Source organism: Vigna unguiculata, chromosome 6 (genome assembly GCF_037176805.1).
Source record: "Vigna unguiculata cultivar grain cowpea cultivar isolate G323 ecotype 2 chromosome 6, ASM3717680v1, whole genome shotgun sequence".
Lineage (NCBI taxonomy): Eukaryota > Viridiplantae > Streptophyta > Magnoliopsida > Fabales > Fabaceae > Vigna > Vigna unguiculata.
The window spans coordinates 40,959,397-40,985,273 of NC_140797.1; the positions used below are offsets into that span (position 1 = coordinate 40,959,397).

General features: G+C 32.4%; 3 protein-coding genes and 2 non-coding genes across 8 annotated transcripts; 1 reads left to right on the top strand and 4 right to left on the bottom strand.

Moving 5' to 3' along the window:
* The first annotated feature begins 11,573 nt into the window (after positions 1 to 11,573).
* Positions 11,574 to 14,440, top strand: LOC114189110 (uncharacterized). Of its 3 annotated transcripts, none has more exons than XM_085675312.1 (5): positions 11,574 to 11,836; positions 12,320 to 12,927; positions 12,961 to 13,244; positions 13,611 to 13,755; positions 13,852 to 14,440. In XM_085675312.1, exons 2-5 carry the CDS (start codon positions 12,680 to 12,682, stop codon positions 13,910 to 13,912), a joined length of 738 nt encoding a protein of 245 aa, XP_085531438.1. In that variant the 5' UTR covers positions 11,574 to 11,836; positions 12,320 to 12,679; the 3' UTR covers positions 13,913 to 14,440. The 3 variants fall into 3 exon arrangements, 2 of the variants coding, with proteins under 2 accessions (XP_085531438.1, XP_027933617.2); XR_003605560.2 differs by having other exon boundaries at positions 11,576 to 11,836; positions 12,320 to 13,244; positions 13,852 to 13,963; positions 14,095 to 14,440; XM_028077816.2 differs by having other exon boundaries at positions 11,580 to 11,836; positions 12,320 to 13,244.
* A 645-nt stretch (positions 14,441 to 15,085) lies between these two features.
* On the bottom strand, positions 15,086 to 16,226 carry LOC114189111 (cell wall / vacuolar inhibitor of fructosidase 1-like). Its single transcript, XM_028077818.2, has one exon. It carries the CDS (start codon positions 15,851 to 15,853, stop codon positions 15,296 to 15,298), a length of 558 nt encoding a protein of 185 aa, XP_027933619.1. The 5' UTR covers positions 15,854 to 16,226; the 3' UTR covers positions 15,086 to 15,295.
* A 706-nt stretch (positions 16,227 to 16,932) lies between these two features.
* On the bottom strand, positions 16,933 to 17,004 carry TRNAW-CCA (transfer RNA tryptophan (anticodon CCA)). Its single transcript has one exon. It is a non-coding gene; the product is annotated as a tRNA-Trp (tRNA).
* Positions 17,005 to 17,642: 638 nt separating this feature from the next.
* TRNAG-UCC (transfer RNA glycine (anticodon UCC)) lies at positions 17,643 to 17,715 on the bottom strand. Its single transcript has one exon. It is a non-coding gene; the product is annotated as a tRNA-Gly (tRNA).
* Positions 17,716 to 18,835: 1,120 nt separating this feature from the next.
* Positions 18,836 to 23,921, bottom strand: PAPS3 (poly(A) polymerase 3). 2 transcript variants are annotated; one of them, XM_028075600.2, is made up of 11 exons: positions 23,776 to 23,921; positions 23,387 to 23,615; positions 23,204 to 23,281; positions 22,234 to 22,341; positions 21,998 to 22,060; positions 21,747 to 21,908; positions 21,444 to 21,557; positions 21,147 to 21,209; positions 20,749 to 21,051; positions 19,690 to 19,854; positions 18,836 to 19,411 (listed from the first exon to the last, which is right to left on the bottom strand). In XM_028075600.2, exons 2-11 carry the CDS (start codon positions 23,582 to 23,584, stop codon positions 19,184 to 19,186), a joined length of 1,482 nt encoding a protein of 493 aa, XP_027931401.2. In that variant the 5' UTR covers positions 23,585 to 23,615; positions 23,776 to 23,921; the 3' UTR covers positions 18,836 to 19,183. The 2 variants fall into 2 exon arrangements, with proteins under 2 accessions (XP_027931401.2, XP_027931402.2); XM_028075601.2 differs by lacking the exon at positions 19,690 to 19,854.
* Between the last annotated feature and the right edge of the window lie 1,956 nt (positions 23,922 to 25,877).

Sequence of the window (25,877 nt, forward strand, 5' to 3'; positions counted from 1 at the left end):
CTTGTCTCCTTTCTGTATTGGAACAGGAGATGCTGAACATTTATCCATTCTGAATCTCTCTAAAACTTTATTAATATATGCATTCTGAGACAAACCTAACAATCCTTGTGATCTGTCACGGAATATTTCTATTCCTATCACATAGTATGCCTCACCCATATCTTTCATTTCAAAGTTATTAGAGAGAAACCTCTTAGTCTCACTTAATAGACCAAGATCATTAGTCGCAAGCAAGATATCCTCAACATACAGAATCAGAAATATAAACTTACTCCCACTGACCTTCAGATATATACACCGATCAACAGTGTTTTCCTTAAATCCAAAGGACACAATAGTATCATTGAACTTAAGATACCATTGCCGAGAAGCTTGTTTAAGTCCATATATCGATCTCTTAAGTTTACACACCATGTGCTCCTTTCCTTCTTCAGCGAACCCCACCGGTTGGTCCATATAGACATCCTCTTCTAAATCCCCATTCAGAAAAGCAGTTTTAACATCCATTTGATGCAACTCAAGATCATAATGAGCTACTAATGCCATGATAATTCTAAAAGAATCTTTCTTAGAAACAGACGAAAATGTTTCCTTATAGTCAATGCCATCTTTCTGAGTAAAACCCTTGGCAACAAGACGGGCCTTGTAACGTTCAATATTGCCTTGAGAGTCACGCTTAGTCTTAAAGACCCATTTACACCCAACTCTCTTGCATCCTTCTGGCAATTCCACAAGGTCCCATACGTCATTATGTGCCATTGATTTAAGCTCATCTTTCATGGCATCTAACCACTTATCAGAATTATCACCATTAATGGCTTCTGAAAAAGAAATTGGATCATTATCAATACTTAAGTCATTTTCTGACTCTTGTAGATAAACCACATAATCATTCGAAATAGCATACTTTCTATCTTTGTGAGATCTTCTTAATACTATTTCTTGTGGTTGTTCTACTATTGGTTCATTGTTAACCTCGGGATCATTAATTTGTTGTTCTTCTTGATTGTTGTGAGTTTCTACAACATGTGGAACAACAACTCTTGATAAAGAAGTACTAGTTATAGGAACTTGTACTCTAACTTCCTTAATCTCCACATTTCATGAAGCTTCACTCCCACTGGTTTCGCCATTTTCAATGAACCGAGCATTTCCAGTTTCAACGATTCTAGTACTATGGGTAGGACAGTAAAACATGTACCCCTTTGATTTTTCTGGATAACCAATGAAAAATCCACTAATTGTTCTTTCATCCAGTTTCTTTTCTTGCGGATTGTATATTCTTACTTCTGCCTGACAACCCCAAACATGCAGGTGTCTCAAACTGGGTTTCCTATTCGTCCATAACTCAAAAGGAGTTTTTTGAACAGCTTTACTTGGAACCCTGTTCAACAAATACATGGCAGTCTTTAAAGCATACATCCACAATGATACGGGTAAACATGAATTACTTAACATACTCCTAACAATATCCATTAAGGTTCGATTACGCCTTTCTGATACACCATTTTGTTGTGGTGTGCCTGGCATTGTGTATTGAGCACAAATACCACGTTTCTCAAGGAACTTAGCAAACGGACCAGGGTGTTGTCCACTTTCATCATATCTTCCATAATACTCACCACCTCTATCAGACCTTACGATTTTCACCTTTCTGTCTAATTGCCTTTCCACTTCATTTATATAAACTTCCAAGGCATTTACTGACTGAGATTTCTCATGCAGTAGATAGACACGTCCATAACGCGAAAAATCATCAATAAAGGTAATGAAATACTTCTCTTTATTGAAAGAATTTACATCAAACGGACCACATATATCAGTGTGTATGATTTCAAGAAGCTGGGTGCTTCTCGTGGCTCCTTTCTTTGTGTGTTTAGTTTGTTTGCCTTTAATACAATCCACACAGACATTCAGATCAGTAAAATCTAAATCCGGAAGGATTTCATTCTTTACTAATCTTTGCATTCTTTCTTTGGAAATATGTCCCAAACGTTTATGCCACAAGAAAGCAGATCGTTCATCCACTAAACTACGTTTAATGCCAACATTGTGATGCACAGTCATAAGAGTTTCAGCATATAAATTATCCAAATTCAATTTATATAAACCATCATAAAGTGTACCAGATCCAATCATAAAAGTACGCTTAAACAAACTGAAACAACCATTCCCAAACTTAAAAGAATATCTAGCAATATCAAGCTTAGACAAAGAAATTAAATTTCTAGTGATACTAGGTACATAAAAAGTATCCATAAGGTCTAAGTGATATCCAGTGTCGAGGATTAGACGATAAGTCCCGACGGCTTCCACTGAAACTTTCTCTTTATTGCCCATGAAGACAAACTTCTCATTTGGGTTTATGGTTCGGGTTGTAAGAAATCCCTGCATCACATTAGAAACATGAGTCGTACATCCAGAATCAATCCACCACGTATTATGGGGAACTTCAGTTAAGTTTGATTCAAAACATACATAAGCATTATGCTCACCTTTCTTTTCGAACCAAGCCTTACGCTTTATGCAGTCCTTCTGGAAATGTCCAGACTTCCCGCAGAAATGACATTTGTCATTTTTCTTCTGGATTTTGGTTGAGGACTCGTCAATCTTCAGTGGTCCTTTACCCTTTCCATGTTTCTTAGAAACTTTCTTTCCAACAGCTCCTTGATTCTTCACATATTGAATAGAGTGACTTCCTAAGTTCTTCAGTCGGGTCTCCTCCTGAACTAGCATACTGTGCAATTCATGTACATTCCATTTATCTTTCATGGTGTTATAGTTCATCTGGAACAGACCATACTCAGACGGTAATGAGTTCAGAATGAACTGCACGAGAAAACCTTCATCCACTGCCATTCCTAAAGACTTAAGTCTTGCTGCGATATTTGTCATCTCGATCACATGCTCATGCATAGTACGCGAACCGTCAAACTTCATAGTGGTCAACGTACTCATCAGTGTCCCAGCGAGAGACTTATCAGCAGTTTGGGAGCGCTCTTCCACAAATTTCATAAATTCTTTTGCGTCATCAGTTTTGGGAAGAGCTGACTTTATATTACTTGCTATGCTCATTCTCATAAACATTAAGCTAAGTCTGTTTGATCTTGCCCAAACTTTGTAATGGGCTTTCTCTTCATTGCTACTAGCATCCGTGATAGTAGCCGGCTTTTCAACTAGAAGAGCTAGATCAAGATCCAACACACCTAAGTGAAATTGGACTTGCTCACTCCAGTCAGGGAAATTCAACCCATTAAAGACTGGAACAGACGAAGCATGCGCGTGTAAAGATACCGGAACAGAGACTGCAATTAACACATGCCTAACATTAATGCTTTGAGTCATAAAACTAAACGTAAAAACAGATTCAGATATAAACAATCATTCTATGCATACTAATGTTCTCCTTTGGGAGATCCACTAATACACAAACATAAACATAATGATGCTAATCATATTATAACATTATTGATAATTAAAATATGCATCAACTAGAATCACCTACTACCTTTGGGTATATAAATAAAACCAGTGACGCATACAAAATTATCTACAATCATGTTCATTAATTATGAGAACAATTAATCAACCTTTGGGCGATCCTTAAATGTCTTATAATTAATGAATTTTAATTAACCCATAAATTTAATTATTCATAATTTAGCATCCATACTATGGGTAATTAAAATAAAAAACATTAATAATTTGAAATTATATAAACATTAAAATTTTGGCCACTTTGGTGACTAACAAAATTTATCATACTTAATTTCAAATAAATAAATACACATTTAATTGCTATAAACTTTATATAGCATACTCATTAATTTTAATTTAACAATAACAAACATAAATATTATTGCAAATTAAATAAAATTATTAATTATTTTAAATAAATAAAATAATTAATATTAATTTTATTAGTTACATAAACTAATAAAAACATTACGCATTTTCCTGATGCACGTTCACAGATTACCAGTCCCACACTTCATTCCACATTCACGTTCACAACAAACGATTTTTAAACTTTTCATTCAATGCCAATTAGATACAATCATCCATGCCACTGTTCATTGATTCAGATTTCGCGCATGGATTCAATTGATGCATTCATTCGTATTCAATTTTTAAGTCATTCACACGTTACTTTATTCCAAATTAAAATAAACTTTCATACTATTAATGCAAAATGATGCAACGTAACTTCGGAAAAACAAGAATGCAATTTAATTCAAGGCATGGCATAAGGAAAAGCTTTGAATTCTATTTGCAGTTAAACCTTGCATTGTAATTATAAACCCTCTTTAATAATTAAGGTTCGTGAAGATTGGGGATAAAAATTAAATTAGAGTTTATAGCATTAGGGGAAAACATCACATAATAGGAGAATCATAAATCCTATAATCTTGCTTTGATACCACATGTAAAACTAATTAAGGATCTATAAGATTTATAATTCTCACACAATAAATCATAATAGAGCACTAACCTTGATCCATGAGAGATCCTGTGAATATGCGTTCTTCAAATTTATAATTTTGTGTGCTCTTCAACCACCGTTTCCCAATCTATCTCTTTGCATTTCTTTCTCTTCTCACACGTTCTTGATGGGTTATAGTGAAAAAAAAAAACTTATGGCCAGAGACAGAACCCCAATTCCTTTTATAAACCAACGTCCATCAAGTTGGTTTTTATTTTATCTTTATCTTTATTTTATTATCACTTCCCATAATAATAACCAATAAGTCTTTATATTTTATTAAATCACAATTGGGTCCATCATAATATTTCAAATGAGTCACTAATAGAATTAATTCGTCAATTAATTCTAACACGACGACCAGGCGCTTGAGGTGACCGTAGTAGCGGCTGGAATAGAGCGCTGCGGTGAGCCAATCTCGAACGGCGGAGGCGTTGGCCGTGACGGTGACGGAAATTTCAATTCCGGAGGCGTGGATCTCTTGCAGCAAGGAGTAGAAAATTACGTTTCTTGAGGTGACCGCGTCCATCCTAGGGAAGAAACACGGGTAACAGAATTAATATCCGCTTTAAAGATTTTGCATCACTTTTCCTTACATCAACTAATTGAAGGCATATATAATAATATTAGGAATGTATAATTAGATCTTGTTCTCGTCAAAGTCAAGGGGACTTTAATTAAACCATTAAGATCTTTTATTTGACTCTTTTTTTGAATTTTTTAATTTGTAGACAGATTTTGTAAAGAAGGTCTCCCTATATCTATTATATTTATGATATACAAATATGACACGTATTAGATATGATATGTGTATTCGATATGTTTATTTTTAAAATAATAAAATACGATACGTGATAGATATATGGTATATGAATATTGAAAAATGTATAATAATTCTTAAAAAAATATAATAATTATATAATTTTTATTGTGTGAATTCAAATTTCCTAATTAGAGACCAATTATTTGGTAATCAAAACTTAGTAGTTAATGTTAGTGATCAATTTTAAAACCAATTCATAATTGAATTATTCTAATTATCAATTTAAAGACAAATTATAATTTTTTTGAAACTATTTTAGTTGTCAATTTGGTCACCCTATAGTAATTAATTATTTTTTGTCACTAAAATTAATCATTATTCAAAGATTTTCTTGTAATATATTATAACTTTATAAATTAAATATTTCATTAAAGTATTTCAAAATATCAAACACAACACATGTTAAATACAAATACATAACCCAACTAAAAAATATCAATGTATCATAACCGTATATTAGTTCCTTGTGTATGCTTCTACGGCCAGGAGGACCAGTGATATTCTTACCAAAATAGCGCTTTTTGTAAGGCCCATTAAAAATCTTTTAATTCTTTTCTGCCCTAAAATCAATGGGCTACCCTTGTAAGTGGGCCTAAGGCCGGCCCAACAGATAAGGTCCTCAAGTCTGCCCTAAACCTAACATTTCTCTCATTCTCAGAAACTGTCCCTAATCCTAAAGAACCACAGCCGCACTTCTACTAGGGTTTACCTCTTCACCGTTCCAAGTTCGATCAAGTTGTTCTCACTCCACGTAAGTTATCTTTTAGCTCACACTTCTTTTCCATGAGCATCTGTTCGTTATACAGTAGGGTTTCACCGTGAGCTTAGTTCCTAACTCTGTTCCACTGTCTTGTTCAGTTCGCAAGTCCCCTCCTTGAGCTGCCGTGCTCCATTGGTTAGAGTTGAGGCACCTTCTAGCTACTTCCAGGTAAGGGAAGCTAGACCCTCTTCGTGTGGTGTATTTTGACTTGTATCGTTGTGGTTTGTGGATTTCTTGAGATTGTGTACTACTATGGGTGTTTGGACTGGCTGGAAATCTCTGTTGGGTGTGTGTATGCGTTGTGCAGGTGTGAACAGTGGCGGACATTGATAGTCTCGCCCAGGCGAGCTTGCCTCGCCTAAGCGAGATGTGCAGGGGCTCGCCCAGGACTTCCTGCGCAAGTGGTCGCCCAGGCGACCAGAGTGTGATTTTGAGCGAGCAGACAACTCGCCCAGGCGAGAGGGGTCTCGCCTAAGCAAGATCCTGCGTCGTTCCCTGTTCCTATTTTGAGCCCTCGCCTAGGCGGAAGGGGGACTCGCCTGAGCGAGACTGTCTCGCCTAAGCGAGACCCCTCAGCCTGAGCGAGGTGATGGGCGAGACAACGTTGTGTTTGGATGTTGTTTATTTCTGGATGATCTATTTTGGTTGGGTATGAATGTTATGATGAGGGACATGTATATAATGGAGTGTGACGTATACGTAGCATGATTCATGAATTATAAATGATGGATTTGGTATGAGTATTGACATGTGAACTAAATGAGATTGGCGTTGTTAAAGTGGCATGATAATGAGATGAGTTGGATTCTATGTACATGGATGGATTATGATAAGTTGAAATTGGGTTAGATCTGGAAATTGAAAGGTAACGACTTTAAAGGTTGATATAATGAGGGTATCTTTGCATGGTGAATATTATTTGATTGTATGATTGTATTTTGTCTGTGTCAGTGCATAATTCTTTGGGGTCTCTAGGTGAGACTTTCAGGGTCGCGCTTCAGTAGTAGGGACGTAATTCCATGGCCCCTGTTAGTGGGTGTTCATGGTGGTGTCCCATTTGTATAACTAGGTAAGGATTCAAGGTAAGGTTGCATCCTGACACTCTGAGGAGTCAGTTAGTCTCACCTAGAGCGGACTGACTCCTGTGGTGAGAGTAGCAGAAGGCCCGAAATTCATTAAGGGCTAACCTTGTGGTGAGGGAAATTTGATTCATTGTAACACTTGTAACACATAGCTCGGGGTGAGCAGAGGTATCCACCACAGGTGCAAGCATCCGCTGAATCCGACCAAGTTATACGTATCCGGATGAGTCGAGTCGAGTCGTAGTGTGTTGATTGAAGAGTCATAACATGCTTGGTTGTTGTATGGATATTGGATGGTGAAATTATGTTTGACTGTATGATGAAAATGTTGTTGGCTCTAGCTTACCCTGCTTATTGTATGGTTGTCTTGTACGTGGCTCTTCTTTCTTGCGATGATCATCAATGAAATTGATGGGAGCAGATGGGCGAGGTTCTCGTGGTCAGCAAGGAAATAGAGACTTCGCTGCTTAGTCCGTGTGGTTTGGACTATAGCTTCCTTTGGACATTTCTTTAGGGCTATGGTCCTGTATTTCGCTGATCTTGGATTTGTAAACTTTTAGTCAAACCGTTATCCTGTTTTTGTTGGCATCGTGGTGTGCCTAGTTTTGTAGGGGTGGTGTTAAGAACTCCAGGACTGTGTTGTTATACTATCTTATGTGTGGCGTTTCCTTTAATTTCTGTTTTAAATTAAATGGGACATTACACTTTTCGGTATTCATTTAAAATTTATTATTTGGTATTATTGCTTTTGGATTTATATTAATAAAAATAATAAACAGTGAAAACGATAAGAATGACCATGAGAAGGAGAAGAGTATTTATACAAGATAAAGCGAATGAAAGGAAAAACAGAGAGAGAAAATGCTAACAAACTAATGCTCCTCTAACAGAAATAGAAAATGCTAACAAAATATATTCAGCTAACAAACTAATCAGAGAAGTAGTTAAGAGCTCCTCAAAGCTGGGAATGAATATTTAGCATTCCTGAGCAGTAGTTAAGAAAAAATGTTGAATTATAAATATGAATAGTTAGAAGAAAGGGTGAAATGCAATGTTGCGTTTGCACTTTCTGTACTAAAGTGTTTTACCAGATAAAACTTTGATCTTGCTGGGCCTGGCAAATCTTGTGTTATTTGCACCCACGTGCTTATATGAGGCAAGTGAGACACTAGTCAACAATGACGCACGGGTTTCATGTAATGATGTTAGGCAAATATTAAACAAAATAAATAATAATTATTATATAACAAAAATTTATAAAGCCAAACAAATAATAATGATAATAATAATAATATAGGACACAATTTTAAATGAAGTAAATAGTAAAATAGTATAGGTTGAGTTACGGATAATGTTGTTAAGGATAATACACAATCTTAAGGATCTTGACAGATGACAATGTATAATATTAAAGAGGACAATGAATTTATGACTCTTGTTTTTTTATTCTCGACTTTTATTGCTTGATGTAATTTAATGTGAGTAATTGATTAATGTATTATTATTTTTTTTTAAAAGAATCAATGATGCACTATAAACCGTGTCAGGAAATAAAGGATGAAAGTTAAAAAATGAAAATTAAAATATAATTTTTCTATTAAGAATATGTGAACCTTATAAACATTAATGTCTTAAAAGAAAAAACACTATAAAATAAAGGACTAAAATACTTTTTGTGAGTCGATATGTTAGTTGTGTATTTTTCCTATACACCAAGTGATATTTATAGATAATAAATAAAGACATAAGAGTCAAATTGTCATTGATATGATTTAAACAAAAATAATTTGTAATCAATTTAAATAAAAACGTTTATCCATAAATAACATTTATGTATAAAACAAATAATCTAAACAAACATGAGTAAGATTTTTATTTTAAATATTTATTTTTTAAATTATATTAAATATTTCCGATATATGATTCTACTACTTATGATTCGGTATCTGATTTCGGCTCTAATCGTTATGGATTCAACTTCAGAAAAAATACTTAAAGAAAGAAAATTTGTAAAAGGCAGGTAAGCCTTTGTTCTTTCTGGTGGTTTTTTTCTTTATTTCTCATACTTTTATATTCTCTGTCATTTCGTGGGTTTCTTATATTTTTCTCAAACAAATTGGACCAGCAAAGAGGTGATCAAGAATAGAAGAGTACTAACCAATCAAAATTCAATTTATAACAAGTTTTCTTTCGCTTCAGAAGTCTCATTCTCTGAACTAATTATTTATCCTTTTATTTATGTCTTGGGTGATTCGATGATGCTCCATTTAAGCCACTAAAAGTTTTATACTGTGATTTTAACTTTCTTTCTCCTATTATGCATGATGAGACATAAACAATGGTCAAATATGATAAGCTAACTTTCTTTTAAATCACATATATTAACACATCTACATCAGGTATTAAGAAACATGGATAATTTTGGCATCATTGTTAAATATTATTAATTGTATAACGAACTTGCCCTAGCTTAAGATAAAAAGTGTTTAAATAAATTAGGTATTAGTTTCTAAAAAAACATACCCAAACAAAATATTCAACATAAAACCATTTATATATTATTGTATATTCATTGAAGTTGACATTTCTAAAAAGTGTAGATCAAGTCAAGTAATATTGATTTGAGTTGGTGTAACTGAACTATAGTTTACATTATAGTTATTGTAACTTTCTAAAGTACATTGATTATATCATTTTCTTTTATTGGATATATATTTCATATAGCTGAACTTTATAGTAAGAGAGTATGAGTGTTACAAAATTCATAAAAGTTAGCTTAACTGAAATTAGGGACATCTATACAATATATAATGCCATTGAATTGGGGCCCACTGTTTATTGGTTTAGGAAAATCCAGAAAGGAAGAGTGTCGTTTTACAAAAACTCAGTTTTAGAAAAAAGGTTGCGAATTAGATGTTCCTATGTTTCATTTGAAGAGAAGGAAACAAAGGGATGAAAGTTGCTTCTAGGTTCCTTCTCCTTTTTTGGTACAATGGTAGTTACAAGACACTCATTAATTATTTAAACAAGAAAAATATGTATTTCGTTCAAAATATTGTGTTTAGATTTATTAAAAAAATTAAATCCAACTAATCAATCTATTTAAAAATATATATATATATTCTTTATTAACATTAATATATGTGTGTGAGAGAGAATAAAACATAACAAAAATTATAAAAGTCTGTTCTCAGTAGGACGGCTTAAGATTCATACCTAACTATAATGAATCTATCCGTCCACTTTGTTTATTGTAATGTAAATTAAGGGTGAATAGAAATAAATTAGGTCACATCTTGTCATTTATAAATATTAATGATGAAATTATTTTACTTTTTTAATTATTAAACATGTACGTTTATATATATTGTCAAACTTGAAAATATTTTTGTTTTATTTTGAATAAGTTTTTAAATAACTAGCTTCTGTGTCATATATAACAATATATAAATAAGATTTTTTCTTTTGTGTTCATATTTTATAATACCAATTCTACCCTTTACAATAAAATTATTTATTAAATTTTTTAAAATTAATGGTTATTTTTACCTATTTTCTATAAAACTGTTTATCTTTTTTTCTTTTTTTTTTATTCATCAACAATTAATTTTCCTATTCATTTCACTTTATTTTTAACATTTCACTTCATTTTTAATAAATATAAATTTATTTTATATATTAACTTAATAACATTACACTATTATCACTTACTAAGATACTATCATTCATACTTAGAGAATATGTGGCACTATCGCGCCTATGTGTACGCTAGTATCTATACAAAATATATTTTCTTGTGTCAACATTTTATATTTTCAATTTTAGTTCTAATTATTATTTTAAAAATTGATTATTTTATAAATAATTTACTTTTAACTGTTATCAATTATTTAAACAAAAATTATACATATTTTATTTTTTAAATTTTATATTTAATAACTATTTTAAAAACTAAATATATACTTTTTATTACTCTTAACTCAAAATTATATGGATTTCGCTAGATGTACTGTATAATAGATATATTATATATCGTAATAGTATAAAAAATTATAAAATTAATCTATTAAACCTATAAACTTTCACGCAGGCATAAAAACATTTACGGTATATGTGAATAATTTATTTTCTTAACGAAAGTTTTCAATTGGGATAGCCTAGTTAGTTAAATAAAATTTGAAATCTTTTATGAAAAACTTTATACACATTCTACTAGAACCCAGTATTTGTATGAATAAAGTTTAACAAAGTCTAATGAAGATAATGGAATCTACTTGAACTGATTAAATAGAATAATGTTATTATAAATTTTGTAACGTTTGAATGGCATAACAGTGAAAAGCATGAGTGGGGAAGAAAAGTGTAAAGAAAAGGACAGAAAACAGTACATGGGAGGGGCCAGGGTGTGAAATTTGGAGTTGCCAACTGTCCAGAAGTGTTGTCTATAATGGCTACATCACCTCCTCAATCTCCGCTCTATAAATATACAGTTTTTGAAGACAGCACATACCATGAAATCAACAGAGGGAGATCTTTGTTTTTAAACAAATCTTAATTTTTCTGTAATTTTGGCTCCTTTTCCCTTTTATCTCGCTATCTATGGTATTTTTCGATACCTTATGTCTCGCTCTCTGTAATTACAAACTCTTCCGCCATTGGATCTACCCTTCCTTCCCCTTCAGGCAAAGGTATTCTTTCCACTTTATGTTTTCTTCTCTGTTTACTTCTTTTCTATTATATTATTGTTGTTGCCATGGCTGTGACTACTTTAAAGTTGTTGACTTTCTTCGTTTTCATGGGTGCCCATTTTTAATCATATGTGGTTGCACGTTGCTGTGTAAGTTTATATGTATATATACATATATGTAACATGTAATGTGGGTATTAATGTATGAATACAATCTTCCTGGGGATAATTTGTTGTGTTGGCCTTGCTTCTTTCCTGGCTGAGAAACCATTCGTGTATTTCCCTTGCTTAGATTGCCTCATCCTTTTTTTGTGCCCTAAAGCTTTTTATGTTTCTTTTTTTATCTCAATGATTGTTTCTTTGTCTGTTCTGTTTAAAAGTTTGAATAGGGGCTTTGGGTGGCTTAAAGGTGTATCATTGTAGTAAGATTGTTAATTTGGTTAGGTTCAGCTGATTGAATTTTTGTCTCTAATTTATGATGCAGGGTCTGTCTGTTCCTGGGATTACATTCTTTTATCTTTAGATATTGAGGGAGTGGTATTGCTTGTGGAAAATAGACCCTGGGAGGGAGAAGAAAAAAATTTGCTGGGCAATTATTGCTTGGATCTGTGTAATGTAAGAAGAAGCCAGAGAAGCAGAAAAGGAGGTATCCGAATCGGATTTGAGATGTATTGAAAGATGTCTTCTTGATGATTTACGAACAATTAAACCCTTAGTACATAATATCCGTTTAGGAGGTAATTTTGTATGATGGGATGAGTTCAAACATTGAATTTGTGAAGCCAGTTTCGAGATTTATAGGATAACAAGCAAGGAGAAGTTAAATTGGTTTGGTGGTTCTTGGATGGATAATAAAAGTGTCAAAAATAAGAATATCGAAGTTGATCTTGAAAGTGGATTGCCACTAATTGGAGACGATTCAAAGAAAGCCTCTGCTCCAAGTGGTGCAAAACAAGGAAAGACATTATTTGCTAAGGTTTCTGGTGGGTTCGTTGGAGGTTCGTTCAAAGATGATGTTGTGCCAAATTTATTCCGCTATGAATCACGTTTTAGTGAAGTTTCTGGGGATTTGATGAAAGCAACAGGCAATCCATTGATGGCGAAAGATTTGGTAACAAGCAAACAATTGATGGCGAAAGATTCGGAAAAACGGAAAAAGACCTGTAATAAGAAGGCTCCGAAACCTCCAAAATCTCCACAAGCTCCTTCATTGGATGCAGCTGACCTTAAGCTAATCAGAGAGATATCTGAACTTGCCATGTTGAAACGCGCGAGAATAGAGCGAATGAAAGCATTGAAGAAGATGAAAATTGCTAAAGCATCGTCAGGACCATCATCATCTTCCAGTACCAGCAGCTTTTTGGCTATGGTTTTCACTGTGGTCTTCTTTGTTGTGATAATATTTCAAGGTAACATTTGGGATGAAAGTAGATTTTTGTCATGGCTGTGACTATATTATAAGCATGCACATTACAACATGTAGGAGGGGTTTAGCATTTTCATTGCCACCTAAGCCAGGCCATTCCTAATTTTCAGATTGATACTTATGTATGATTTTGTGATAAAACTTTAAAACAATGGTTCTGTCAGACATCAAGACAATCTTAACATACTAGAAAATCTTGTGGAACCTGAATTGTTTAGAAATTTTCTGACATACTCTACAGAACTTGTTTCTTTTCCACATTATGTACTGCTCATGTTTGTTTCATTTTCTGACGAGTGACAACATTTTAGCTTTCTTGATTTTCTTTAATTAGACGTTGGTTTTGCAGGCGTGCCATCTAGAACAAGCTCAGTGGCAAGTTTCCAGGGATCTCCTGTGTCTACGGGAGAATCAGAGGGAGGTCTAATTTCAGTTCAGTACCAACTCAATCCTTCTGCAAGCGAATCAAATGTTACTGCTTCAGAATCTCATAAGTAAGCTCAAAATGCATCATGCCTCCTAAAAAACTCATTTTTTCCCCAATATCAAATTTTCTCATTGACGGTATTGGAAAATTGTACACCTTGCAGTTTTGTACAGCAGGTGGCAGGTTCAGATTTGCCTGAAAAATCGAGAAGAGTTTCAGGATAATGCTGTTCCATCATAAAAAAGAATATAATTTTCCTGTATTTAAACCAAACGGTACTCTTGTTTCTCCTACAGCCTCTTTGTCTTGACTTTTAGAACATATATTTATTTATATACTGTTAACATATGTTAACTTATCCCTGTTATGTATATTAATCAATGTTTGGGGTGAGTTAAATAACCAGAACGGTGCTGCTAGCGTTTTCCATTGCCTTGGGCCAAACACGTGTTACTTTTCACGTCAGCAACTTTCTGTTTGGAGATTATTCTTTTGAAGCCGCGACCAAGCTTTCAATGATTCTATTTATTTGTTCTTCTGCTTTCTTTTGTTGTCACAAAGACAACTGGTATGTAATCATGTGCTTTTTGTGACAAATATTTTACGTACAACAAGCATATTACACGACAGAGGGGGCTTCATCAATTACTTATCTTTTCAGAACCAACAATTCTGGTTCAGCCGTGTGGCATTCTAACTTTCAATTTTAATAATAAAAAGGTGTCAGGTGTGGCTCTCTTTGTGTGATTCCAGTTTGACTTTTACTAGCATGAACACGTGAAATTGCTTCATATGGGATCCCAACAACAAAAATTACGCAAAGTTTATCTTCCAATCCAAGACGTTTAACGTGCTTCTAGTAAGCGCTTTGGACTTGTTTGAAAGAAATAAGGATGAGCTAGCTGTATTAATCAGTTTTATAAATAAAGCTGGTTTCCCAAGAATTTCAAATTACTACAATCTGTGTTTCAAGGAAAGTCCTTTGCTTAATTATCATCTCAGGTCCAATGGGCACCCAATGTTAGATAATTGTAAAATAAAAAACGCAATAATATTTTTATTTGTGTTTTAATACACAATATTATATAAGAAAAGATATCAATTATTCTCATGAGTGACGTACGTTTTTATTCTCCGTATCTGCATTGCATATCAATCAAACTGAAAGCAACTTTTGACTTGCACACACTAAATCTCCTCCATTCATATCCGTCTTAATATGCAATAAACGAGAGGACTGAGTAGCAATCAAACAAGAAGTTAGGGGCTGAAAGTTAAATAAATAATAAACAGAACCGGATGCTGAGTTTGTTAGCACCTATCTCATACGAAGCTTCCTCAGATACATAGCTCTCAATCTGTGCAAGAAGAAACCTCTGGAAGAGTGAAAGAAAATGTTTTGGTTCATGTCTAACCTGAGTTTCATTCATATGGTTTATATAGAGTTGCTTCAAAGTACACAAACAATGAATCGGTGAACGAACCATACATTATGCAGAATCAACCATCTAAATAACAGTACTACTACTGGTATAGTACTACAACTATATACTAAGTGCAATCACCTACAAGTACAAGCAATGGAACAGAGAAGAGAGGTGAACAAATCAAGCCTTTAGCAGTAGTTTGATAATAGCCGAGGCTACATCCACAAGCTTCTGCACAATGTCGTTTCTGTCTCCCAAGGGTGCCTGAGTTGTGCCGGAGAATTTCTTGTCGCAGTTACTGATTTCTTTGAGAGCATCAGAAATGCAGTAACTGGCAAAGCCAAAACGGCCTTGGCTAATAGCATCAGCAGCTTGCGGAAGAATGTATTTGATGAGAGGGATATAAGACTCAGCACAGAAGGCCAAGGCTTGCTCCAACTCACGGTCTGGGGTCTGCTTGAGAAGACCCTCGATGTAACTCAGTGTATCAGTTGCATTTACCACAATGTTGTTCACCATTAAGAGGGCCACTGCTTTGAGATCAGGTTTTGGACTGAGAGGGTTTGAGTGCAGGATGGAGCTGCAGAGATCGTAAAAGGGTGTTTTTCTGCATATTTGGTCTACCAAGTCACCATCCCCATGGAAAGATGGTTGGGACAGTGTGAAGGGAACAGAAATAGAAGCTACAAGAATCATTTGGATTGCAAAAGAAGACACACAACTTGGGATCCTCTTCATTTTTCTCTTGTGGTGATGGATAGGGAATGAGAATGAGAATGGTGTAGGCTTTTTTTTTTTTCTTGGCTCCTATATTAGGGTCACAAAATGATCATTGCGAGTATATATAGTATATAGTATATAGTATATACCTCACATGGGAACAGAGAGAAATGAACGTCTAATAGGGTAAAACAAAAGAGAAAGATAGGTTAAAAATAATGTAAGAATTTTTGTGTGAAACAACAGGGTTATATACAAGCATAGTTTATATATAAAGAAACCACAATAGAAGAAGACAATGCCTTAGATTGGTTTCTTTCTACATCTAAAAGAGATTTTGTAAGTTAAACAACACAAAAAATAAGATTGTTGGACCCCTTATGCTATTGACATGTTGCAGTTTTTTTTATGTTGAATACTGATATATCTGTTGTTTAAAGTGACTTAGGCCATGGTTCACGGGTGTCTTATTCACTTGGTTTTTCTGGTGAATGCCACGCCTTCTTTGGTGTCCCCTGCTTTACCACAAGAAGCCAAATTTGAGAACTTTCTAGAGGATGCTTTCTTTCTTTATTGAACCCTTCTTTTGGAGCTAAAGAAAGAAACACGACCACTGTTTTGGTAGCAGATTTCATTCTTTGAAACAAAGCAGCCCCATGTTTACGTGTAATACACAGGTTTCTCTGTTTTTCTAAGATCGAAGCAGAATCATGAAGTAGGCACTAAAGACATGTGCTAATTAACAAGAACAACCGACATTGTCGTCTGCTTCTCTCCTAGAGACTTTCAATTCTTGTTAGTTCTTTCTATCACATTTGAGCTATTCTCATGTTTGCATCAAACAATTGTTTCAATAAAAGAAAGCAACTTTAATACAATATTAAACTCTACTACATGGAGGGTGCACTATTCAACTTGAATAATAACCAAAACAAACCAAAAGTTTTGTTAACTAAGAAAGGTAATTAATACTATTTCATTTTATTCGTTAAAACTTGACATCATAAATAAAAAATTAATAAGAATATATTTGCAATTAAATGAAAAGCATTTTGGAATGATATCATTTAAAAAGGCTTACAAAACAAAATGGGAATTGAACCTGACGTGAATCGAACACGCAACCTTCTGATCTGGAGTCAGACGCGCTACCATTGCGCCACGGATCCACATCTTTTAATTATTTTGTATGTTATATAAATCATTTATATATCGACAATTAAAATATTTCATTACGGTTACTTGACAAACTGAGAGTGGGGGCTGGAAGTGAAATTCCAAATTCACTTTAAAATTATATGATAATATGTTAGTCGTTCATAATAAAAGAATTGCACATTAATTCATAAAAAAAATTGGACCGTCCAATTTTATCACACTAGCATAATAAGAAACACACAACTCGATAATTTCCAATACCATTGATCTCTATAGTTTTCATTTTCATACTATCTTCTCCGTATCCTTTTACATTTTGGTGATTTATTATGACGACACGGACACAAGATATAATAATTAATTTCTACTTTTTAATAATCATGGATTTGTATTGCAACGCAAAAAAAAAGAATAATAAGTGGCGGGTTTTTTATGAAATGGTTTAAAATCAAGTTATTTTATCAAAATAAAGAAAGTATTTAAAATAAAGTTGCATTGTCATTGCAGTAACTTCAAACTCATTTGGTTCACTGCGAAGACGATCAATAAATAAACATCTTACGATAATTATTTTCTACTTTTTCGACAATCATTTTTTGTAAATACACACAAAAGCTAAAATTAACCTTAAAAAATTCAGAGTGGGAATTGAACACGACGTGAATCGAACACGCAACCTTCTGATCTGGAAGTCAGACGCGCTACCATTGCGCCACGGATCCATGATTGCTGAATTTCCTGTTCATCTCTTATGTTTTATATATAATATGTCAAATACACATCTCGGCAGAAGACAATGTGCAAATGTGTAAATTGATTTTTGAGAAATTTTAATGGGAAATATCATTCTTTGATGATTCAAGATGTCGCCGACATCAGGCATACATGGTTAAAGTAATGAAATTTAGAGTTTATAAAAATTTACTTAGTGAAATAAGTTAAATAAAATAACAAAGAAATTTGTTATATATTCAATGATGAGTTAACACATTCGTAACAAAACAGGTTAGTTAACATTCAACCACATTGTTGACCGACTACACAAAGAATTTCTACATTGGGTTAAATTATGTGACCTGTTTATTTTCTTTTGAGCTTTCATATTATAGGCAAAAGGAGTTGATAAATTGATTTTTTTTTAATATAAAGCCCTTTTTTTCATTTTTATATTACAGAAAATACAATGGTTAATTTCTGGATGATAGGGATTATAATTGAAACATGTTTATTTTATTTAAGTAAAAAATATTTTTCACTTTTAAGATATCACAATATAGAAAATAAAATGATCAATTTCATATATGATATTTTGTCAAAAAATTGTGAAGAATTAAAACAACAAAGGAACTGGTAAAATCTCTACCGCAATTAATTCTCATAAATAATTATAGTGGGTAAATATTTAACTAATGAATTCTAATTAATGAATAGAGATAGTTACATGTCAAAAAATACTTTTTATCTTATCCTTAAATATCTGTTCTACCATTTTTAGTTAGAGTTATATTGCAATGTAAAAACAACTTAAACATAAAAAATCGAAACATTATATTCAAACAGTAGCTGAAACTATTAAAGTAGTTTAAAAGAAATATAACGTACTGAGAGAAAATAAATCAAGAAAACTAAGTAACTCAGTAGCCTAACTAATGAAAATAAGGTGTAGAGAATTTCATATTACTGACATGCCAATTAAATAGCTCAATTATCAAACTTTATATTAAGAATTAATGACTTCAAAAAACACATAAATATGGCATGTTAAATTCTTTCAGAGCTATATTACTGATCTGTCTCAAAATTCTTAGTACCTTGAAATACTATGACTGAACAAGCAAGTGATAAATTTCCAAGTTCCAACTAATCTCATTGATTTTTCTAACTCTATATTTGAAAGGTAAAATGAGGTTTATTGCTTTACATGTCCAATCCCTTGTAACTCTTTTTACTTTTCAAAAATTTCTGTTATCTACTGCAAGACTAAAAGACTACTCATCCTTTTGCTGATCCTAAGTAAACCTATGCTCCTACAGAAGTTAGAAGGGAAAAAGAGGTGGAGAAAGGGGAACAAGAATATACAGGTCTATAGTACAACAAGATAGCAGATAAATCAAAATAAAATAGATCTAGCCACTATAATCCTCACTGGAACTGGTGACACATTGCAAACAAGGATTCCTTTTCTTATCATCAATTAGGCAGTTGAGAAGCTAACAGGATGGACATCTCCATCCTCCCAGGAGAACCTTCATAGCCATTCTTTATAATCCTCATGAACTCCTCCTTTACCGAATCAATGTCCAGGAAATTATTGTTGTTAGATCTCAAACCCCAGTAGAAAACTACATTTGGCTCTGTTCTCTCACTATCAACATATTCTGTAGGGTTAGGGTCACAAAATCCTTGAGTAATCTCCAGCTGCAGCAAACAAAACTATATGAGGAAATGAACACAAAATTCATTCCTGATTGATTCATTATCATGAGTGAGATTCCCAAAAGTAACATTAAAATTAACAGCAGAAGAGGATATTTTTACAACATAAGTATTTATGCCAAGCCCATAAAAGTGACCTTAATATACTTATTGAAGCATCTCCAGTGTGATTATAATGAATGGAATGGATCATAGTCACTTCTAAAGTAAAAGTGAATGTAATTATATCAGAAACCAAATTTACCATTTGAGCTACTTACATGCACAAGAAGACCTCGAAAGCGTGACTTTACCCAACCAACCCATTCTACCAGTGCATAATGGTTAGGAGAAGAGAGACAAATTTTGAGAAATCGGGAGTATCTTTCTGTGTATGGAAAAGGCTCGAATACATTATCCCAGAGGAAATCTGGCTTCAAAATATCCTTCAACCCAGCCATATACAGAAAATGAGAGACTTATTTAAATAGGAGCATCAACCTCAATTATGGTTATCCAAGAAGAAGAAAGTAGTTTGATACACAGTGCATTATGATTAAGTCGCTCGGGATAAAATATAAATAAGAACACAGGTAAGAAAAATGCACACCGAAAAGAGATCTAGGTTAAGCAACACACAACATACACTCGCCGCATTATGCCCACGAATAGAGTTAGTACTGATGTAGTACAAAGTGTTTTAAGTTATTATTTATCATTTTCAGCTTAAAAAGGGCGAGCCCTTACTCTTGCATATCTAAGTACAATAGAAGATCAACGTTACATAGTTTGTTTGGGGTAAAATACTATGAATTGATGTTTTTAGCTTTGAATTTCTTTTACTAATATACTTTATACTACACAGGATATAAGTCGTCATAAGTGTATTTCTTCACCCTTAGAGGTCATACAACAAGTGAAGGTAGTGTAAACTACAGGTTGATATTATAGAGTGTTATGTCGATTTTAACTAAATTTATTATTATTTAAATGTTTCAGTAAGTATTTTATTGTTTCTAATATAATCCACATATGAGATAATGTGAACGACTATATATACTGCCAGCCATACAACAAGTGAAAATATTATTCCGGTAAAATTTATACCAAAAGGACACCTAGTTTAAACTACACAACATTCCCTTGTCATGTTTTGTATAGAAGAATTCTTAAGAGCTAGCAGCCATATAAACCGTGTGGATTCTACCACACAGAACATTATGATTAAGTAACCCTAGAAAATGTGTATAAACACAGGTAAGTCACTCTGGAAAATGTGTATAATTACAAAGGTAATGTATATCAAAAGGAGACCTAGGTGGTTAAGCAACGCAACATACCTTTGTCATTTCATGTCCCCGAAGAAACTCATTCCTGATCCGAAAGAAGGTGCTTCTAGTAATATTTGTATGACAATGCTCATAACGGCTAGATGGCAGAAATATAGGCATTAAGGACCGTGTCTCTATCCCGTCTATAGCTGCTAACATTCCTTCCTGCAACATCACTGGAGTAGGCCAGGGCCAAAACGCAAATGTTTCAAAAAAGTTCATAATTAGAGCGTTCAAGGTGCCATCAGGATGTCTTAGAAAAACATATGCTGCAAGAACTGTCATATGAACTCCTCCCAAATAACCAAGCAACTGCAAAGGAAATTATTACTTCATGTTAAGCATAAAATTAAAGTTCAAGCAGAGTTATGAAAGCAACCGTTACTTGAAACTACAAATGCACTTACGGTTCCATAAACTCCTCGCCGTTTTGCCCACAGTTTAAGACATCGTAGAATGCATTGAAATTTCTGAAATACATGAGTTGCATTAAAGAGACAATAATGCATAAGAACAATAAAGCAAAACTACCCCACTTGCATGGAACCAAATATAAAGGGAAGTTAGTGCCTATCCTCAACTCGGAGAACGTCAACAAAAATCAATATATTTAACATCCTTTGGATCATCAAGATAATTGTCCAATTGCTTATGAATCTAGCTATTCTCTTTTACTAAAAAGAAATTATTGGTGTGCACCTTACCTCTATATTAGGAACTAGATGGAAAATGTATTTATTTGCTCGTACTCCAGACAAACTTTTCCAGCTTGTATCATCAATATTCCTCAAGAAAAATGGATTTAATATGTCAACATTCTGCAAAACAAACGGCATTGGTTATTTACCATAAAAATGGTTTAATGCATAACGCAAAGAAGCAGTGACATTAATTTGAAGGAATGTTGAGCATAATGATTTGAAAAGGTCTCCACACATGCAAAACTCCTTACATTTTTCAATGTATTTTCACATTTTGAGAACTACATCACGTTTCCTTACACTGACCTCAGGAACATATAGTACGTTAAGCCGAGCATATGGAAGATCAATGGAAACCCCTTCAAATTTAAATCGCATTAAAGGGACTTTTGCATTCTTGACACAGTGAATATATGATACTTCAGGTCTTCTTTTAAGCATGTCGTGCAACACAATAAAAAAGTCTTCCTGTATAGATCATATTCATATCAGTAAAAATTAAGGCAAATGTTACTGAGCCTAAGGAATGATAAACAAGAGAAACACAATTAACTTACCGCAATTGACGCAAAGAAAGGAGCAACACACAAAGCATCAATGTCAGAACCTGAACTGTGAACCTAAACATTATTGAAAGTAAAAAAAGGAGAAAGCAAACGTTAGATATGTGAAAAAGTTTAACAATCACATCCAAGCAAATTAGGTGAAATCCTAATACGACTATTTTTTATCTCTCATCTTATTATTGATCAAGAAAATCAAACGGTACAGGTTAACAAATGGAAGAACTTACTCCAAGGCCATAAGATCCATAAGTTAATACTGTGGCAGATGTGACAGCAATTTGGTGCTCTGGTAGTTGATGCAGGCAAGCAACCTTCTTGATCCACGATGATACTACCTGCAAAGTGAATAGCATGATAAATAAGGTAATTAGATGATAAAATATAAATGCATGATCTGTGATTAATAGGAATACCATCAAGATAGTACTGTAAGTTCCTAACCAAATATCATGATGCAAATTCAAAAAACTAAATTTAAAGAAACAGATTATAAATACAGGAATTTGCTAACATCCCTGGATGCTCAAGAAATTAAAAAGCTATACCTGTTGGGAAAATGCGAACTTGTTCGTTGAAGTGTTGTCATTAGTAAATGAGTTCAATAATTCGCACAGTTTTAAAATCTTACCACTATTATGAACAAAGTAACATCCTTTAAAGTAATACTTATTTATAGGTTTTTAATATAAATTACACAGAAAACAGTTCATTACCTAAAACAATTTATTACTATTAAAACAACAACGAAGAGTTTCTTTAAATTTTCTTACTAGTAAAAATTTTTAAGGTGACATTATAACATTTGCTGAAACTGCTAGTTCCTCGCTTCAAACGTGAAAAACGAAGTTCAGAATGCATTGCCAACCACACAAACGTGAAAGGTGAAAAACTAAGTTCAGAATGCATTGCCAAACACGCAATTCTTTCTAGGATAAAAGAAAACCTAGTTGAAGTAACTAGTAAGGACAATGTTGTCGTACACAATAAACAATTTCCAGTCATACATGAGAAAAAGAAAAATTCAAGAAAATGCAAATAAATCTTCAGGTAAAAAATAAAATAAAGAAGCAACCTTCATGGAAAACAGAGAACGCGTCCAAAATGCAACCCATGCATTCAAAAAGAAAACAAAGAATGAAAAGGTCGCAGCAAAAACCACGGATTAAGAACAAGCAGGGGAATGCTGCACAAGAAAACCTGTTTAAGCTTCCGAATAACACTTTTTCGTTTATCCTCCTCTTCTACAGACGGAACAAGTCCTTCATCAACCATGAACTGCGTATAATTAAATAAACCCCAAAAGAAAGAGTCATAAACTTTAAATAAAACCCAAACACCCCAAAAATAAAAAATAAAAAACCCAAAACCAAAAAGGTTTACCTGAAGCAGAGAGATGGACCTTTGATTATCCATCGTGAAGAAAAGTGAGGGGTTGAAAGGGACCGGAAGCAGCACCGTGGAGGGTGTTGGCAGCAGCGGCGGCGGCAACAGAAACCGGTGAATGATCGGAAATGGTGGATGGTGATTCAAAACGACATCACTCCGGGTAGGGCGAGAAGTTGGGGATTGAAATTCCATGCAAGATGACAAAAACCTCTTTCCGAAATTGCTAAACCCAAAAATAAAATAACGAATCAAAATTAAAGTTAAAATAAAAAGAAACAGCCCTTCGGTCGTTATATGAATTTCTAAAAACACAAAGAAAACGGTTTTCCGTTGCGACCATTCTGTATAAGAACATTGCAACCTATGTTTAGCAATAGCACTACCTTCTTCTATCTGTCTTCTTGCTTGCACTCTCAGTCTTCAAACCTGGTAACGTTCACGCGTTTGATGACACCATTTTGCATTTTTTTTAAAACGAAAATAAGAGGGAAGTAAATATGGTTAACCAAGATGTATCTTTCTGTTATTTAAAGAAAATTTTGTTATTATATAAAAAAAAAAAAAATTGTTGCTTTCGCTTTTCAGTTCTACACGTGGCAATACCTTTTGAAGCCAACTGGCAGTTCATTACTAAGCAGGACTACTCACAATCATACCATTTTTCATTTTCTTACATTTAGTTACTGTATAATCAAATTATTGCTATTAGTTCTAATAAGCTTTAATGTACTTAATTATATTTAACAAAGCATTAAATATACTACATTAAAGATATTTATTGTATATATATTAATGTACCGTCTAATGTTATTGACTTTGTATTATCCTTTATAAATATGTGTATGACTTTTTTATTTAATATTAGTTATTATACATAAATATAATAAGTTTAATTAAATTTTTAGTCTTTATAAATTTAGATATTTTCAATTCAATTTTTATTAAATTTTTTTATTAAAATATAATCTAATATTACCGATAACATTATTTAGATATTGATATTGTCTTATATTAATTGTATCAAAACCTGAGAATTTTACCAGGACGAAATAATATTGTACTCATGTCATTCATATTTCAAATAATTCACTATAACTTCTATATAGTCGTGATAAGATTAATGGATCTCGTTTTATTAAACTCTATTGTCAACATAAAAAAATATAACATATTAATGTTAACATTCCACGTGTTTATTTATATTTTATTGTTAACAAAATAATAAAAAATTAAAAAAACATGTACCTTACTTATTTTAGGATTAAATATATTTTTAATATTTGAACTTTGATTCAAAATTAAAATTTATTTCTGTTTGAAACACGTTTTATATTAATATTAGAATTATTTACACTATTTGACGTATTTTTAATTTAATATTTATCAAAAAAAATTAACATAATTAAATTAAAAAAAGATTATATTTATTCATGTTTAAGATTTAAAAGTTAAAATATATAAGTTTCGAACATAAATCCTAATTTTAAATAAAAGAATCAAAGTTCATATATTATAAACATATAAACGTGTAACTCTAAATTTTAAATATTTTTATTATTATTCCACCGACTAAAACCGTATATTTAATATTTTTAATTAATTTTATTGAATAGTTAAGTAGCAGATGTTATCATAATAATATTATTACAATATTAAAGTATTAGCTACGTGAAACAGTTCTTATTCTTTGACTACAATAGAACATGTGCAATGTTGACTTAATAATGATGTGAACTAATCCGTTGTGCATTTTCTTTTCATCGGCTTAATCCGTTGAGCATGATGATAAGGAGGGTGTCCTTAATTTCACTATATTGTCCTTAATTTTAAAGAAAAAGGTAATTTCTTTAGCATAATGTGTTTGAATTTTTTATTTCATCTTGATTTTTGTTTTATAAGATTATACTTCTATTTGTGTTTGGATCTATCGTTTTATTATTTTAAACATTAATTAAATAAATTTGTTATAAAAAAAATTTGACGATAAAACAATATGATATTATTAACTATTTAATATAAAAAGACATAGTAAAAATTTACGTGGACATTGAAATTGAGACATTATTATATAAAAAAGTAAATAATAGATAAAAATATAAAAATGAGTAAAAATATTTTATTTAATAGAATAGAGATTTGTGTTTCCTAGAATTTAATACACCACTTAAACAAATTTAAAGAATATATATATATATATATATATATATATATATATATATAATTAAGATTATAATAAAATTAAAATACCATAAATTGAATTTTGTAAATATTAAATAAGTTAAATATCAATTCTAAAAAATAAAAAATTATATGATAGGAAAAATATAAAGATTTTTCAAATAAAATACAACTAAAAACAAGAAAAAATAATAATATTAAAATTTAATAAATTATCTTATAAGTTAAGAATATTTTAGTAATTAAAAATAAAAACAAAATATAGAAACGATAAATAATATATAAATATCAATTATTCAAAATAAAA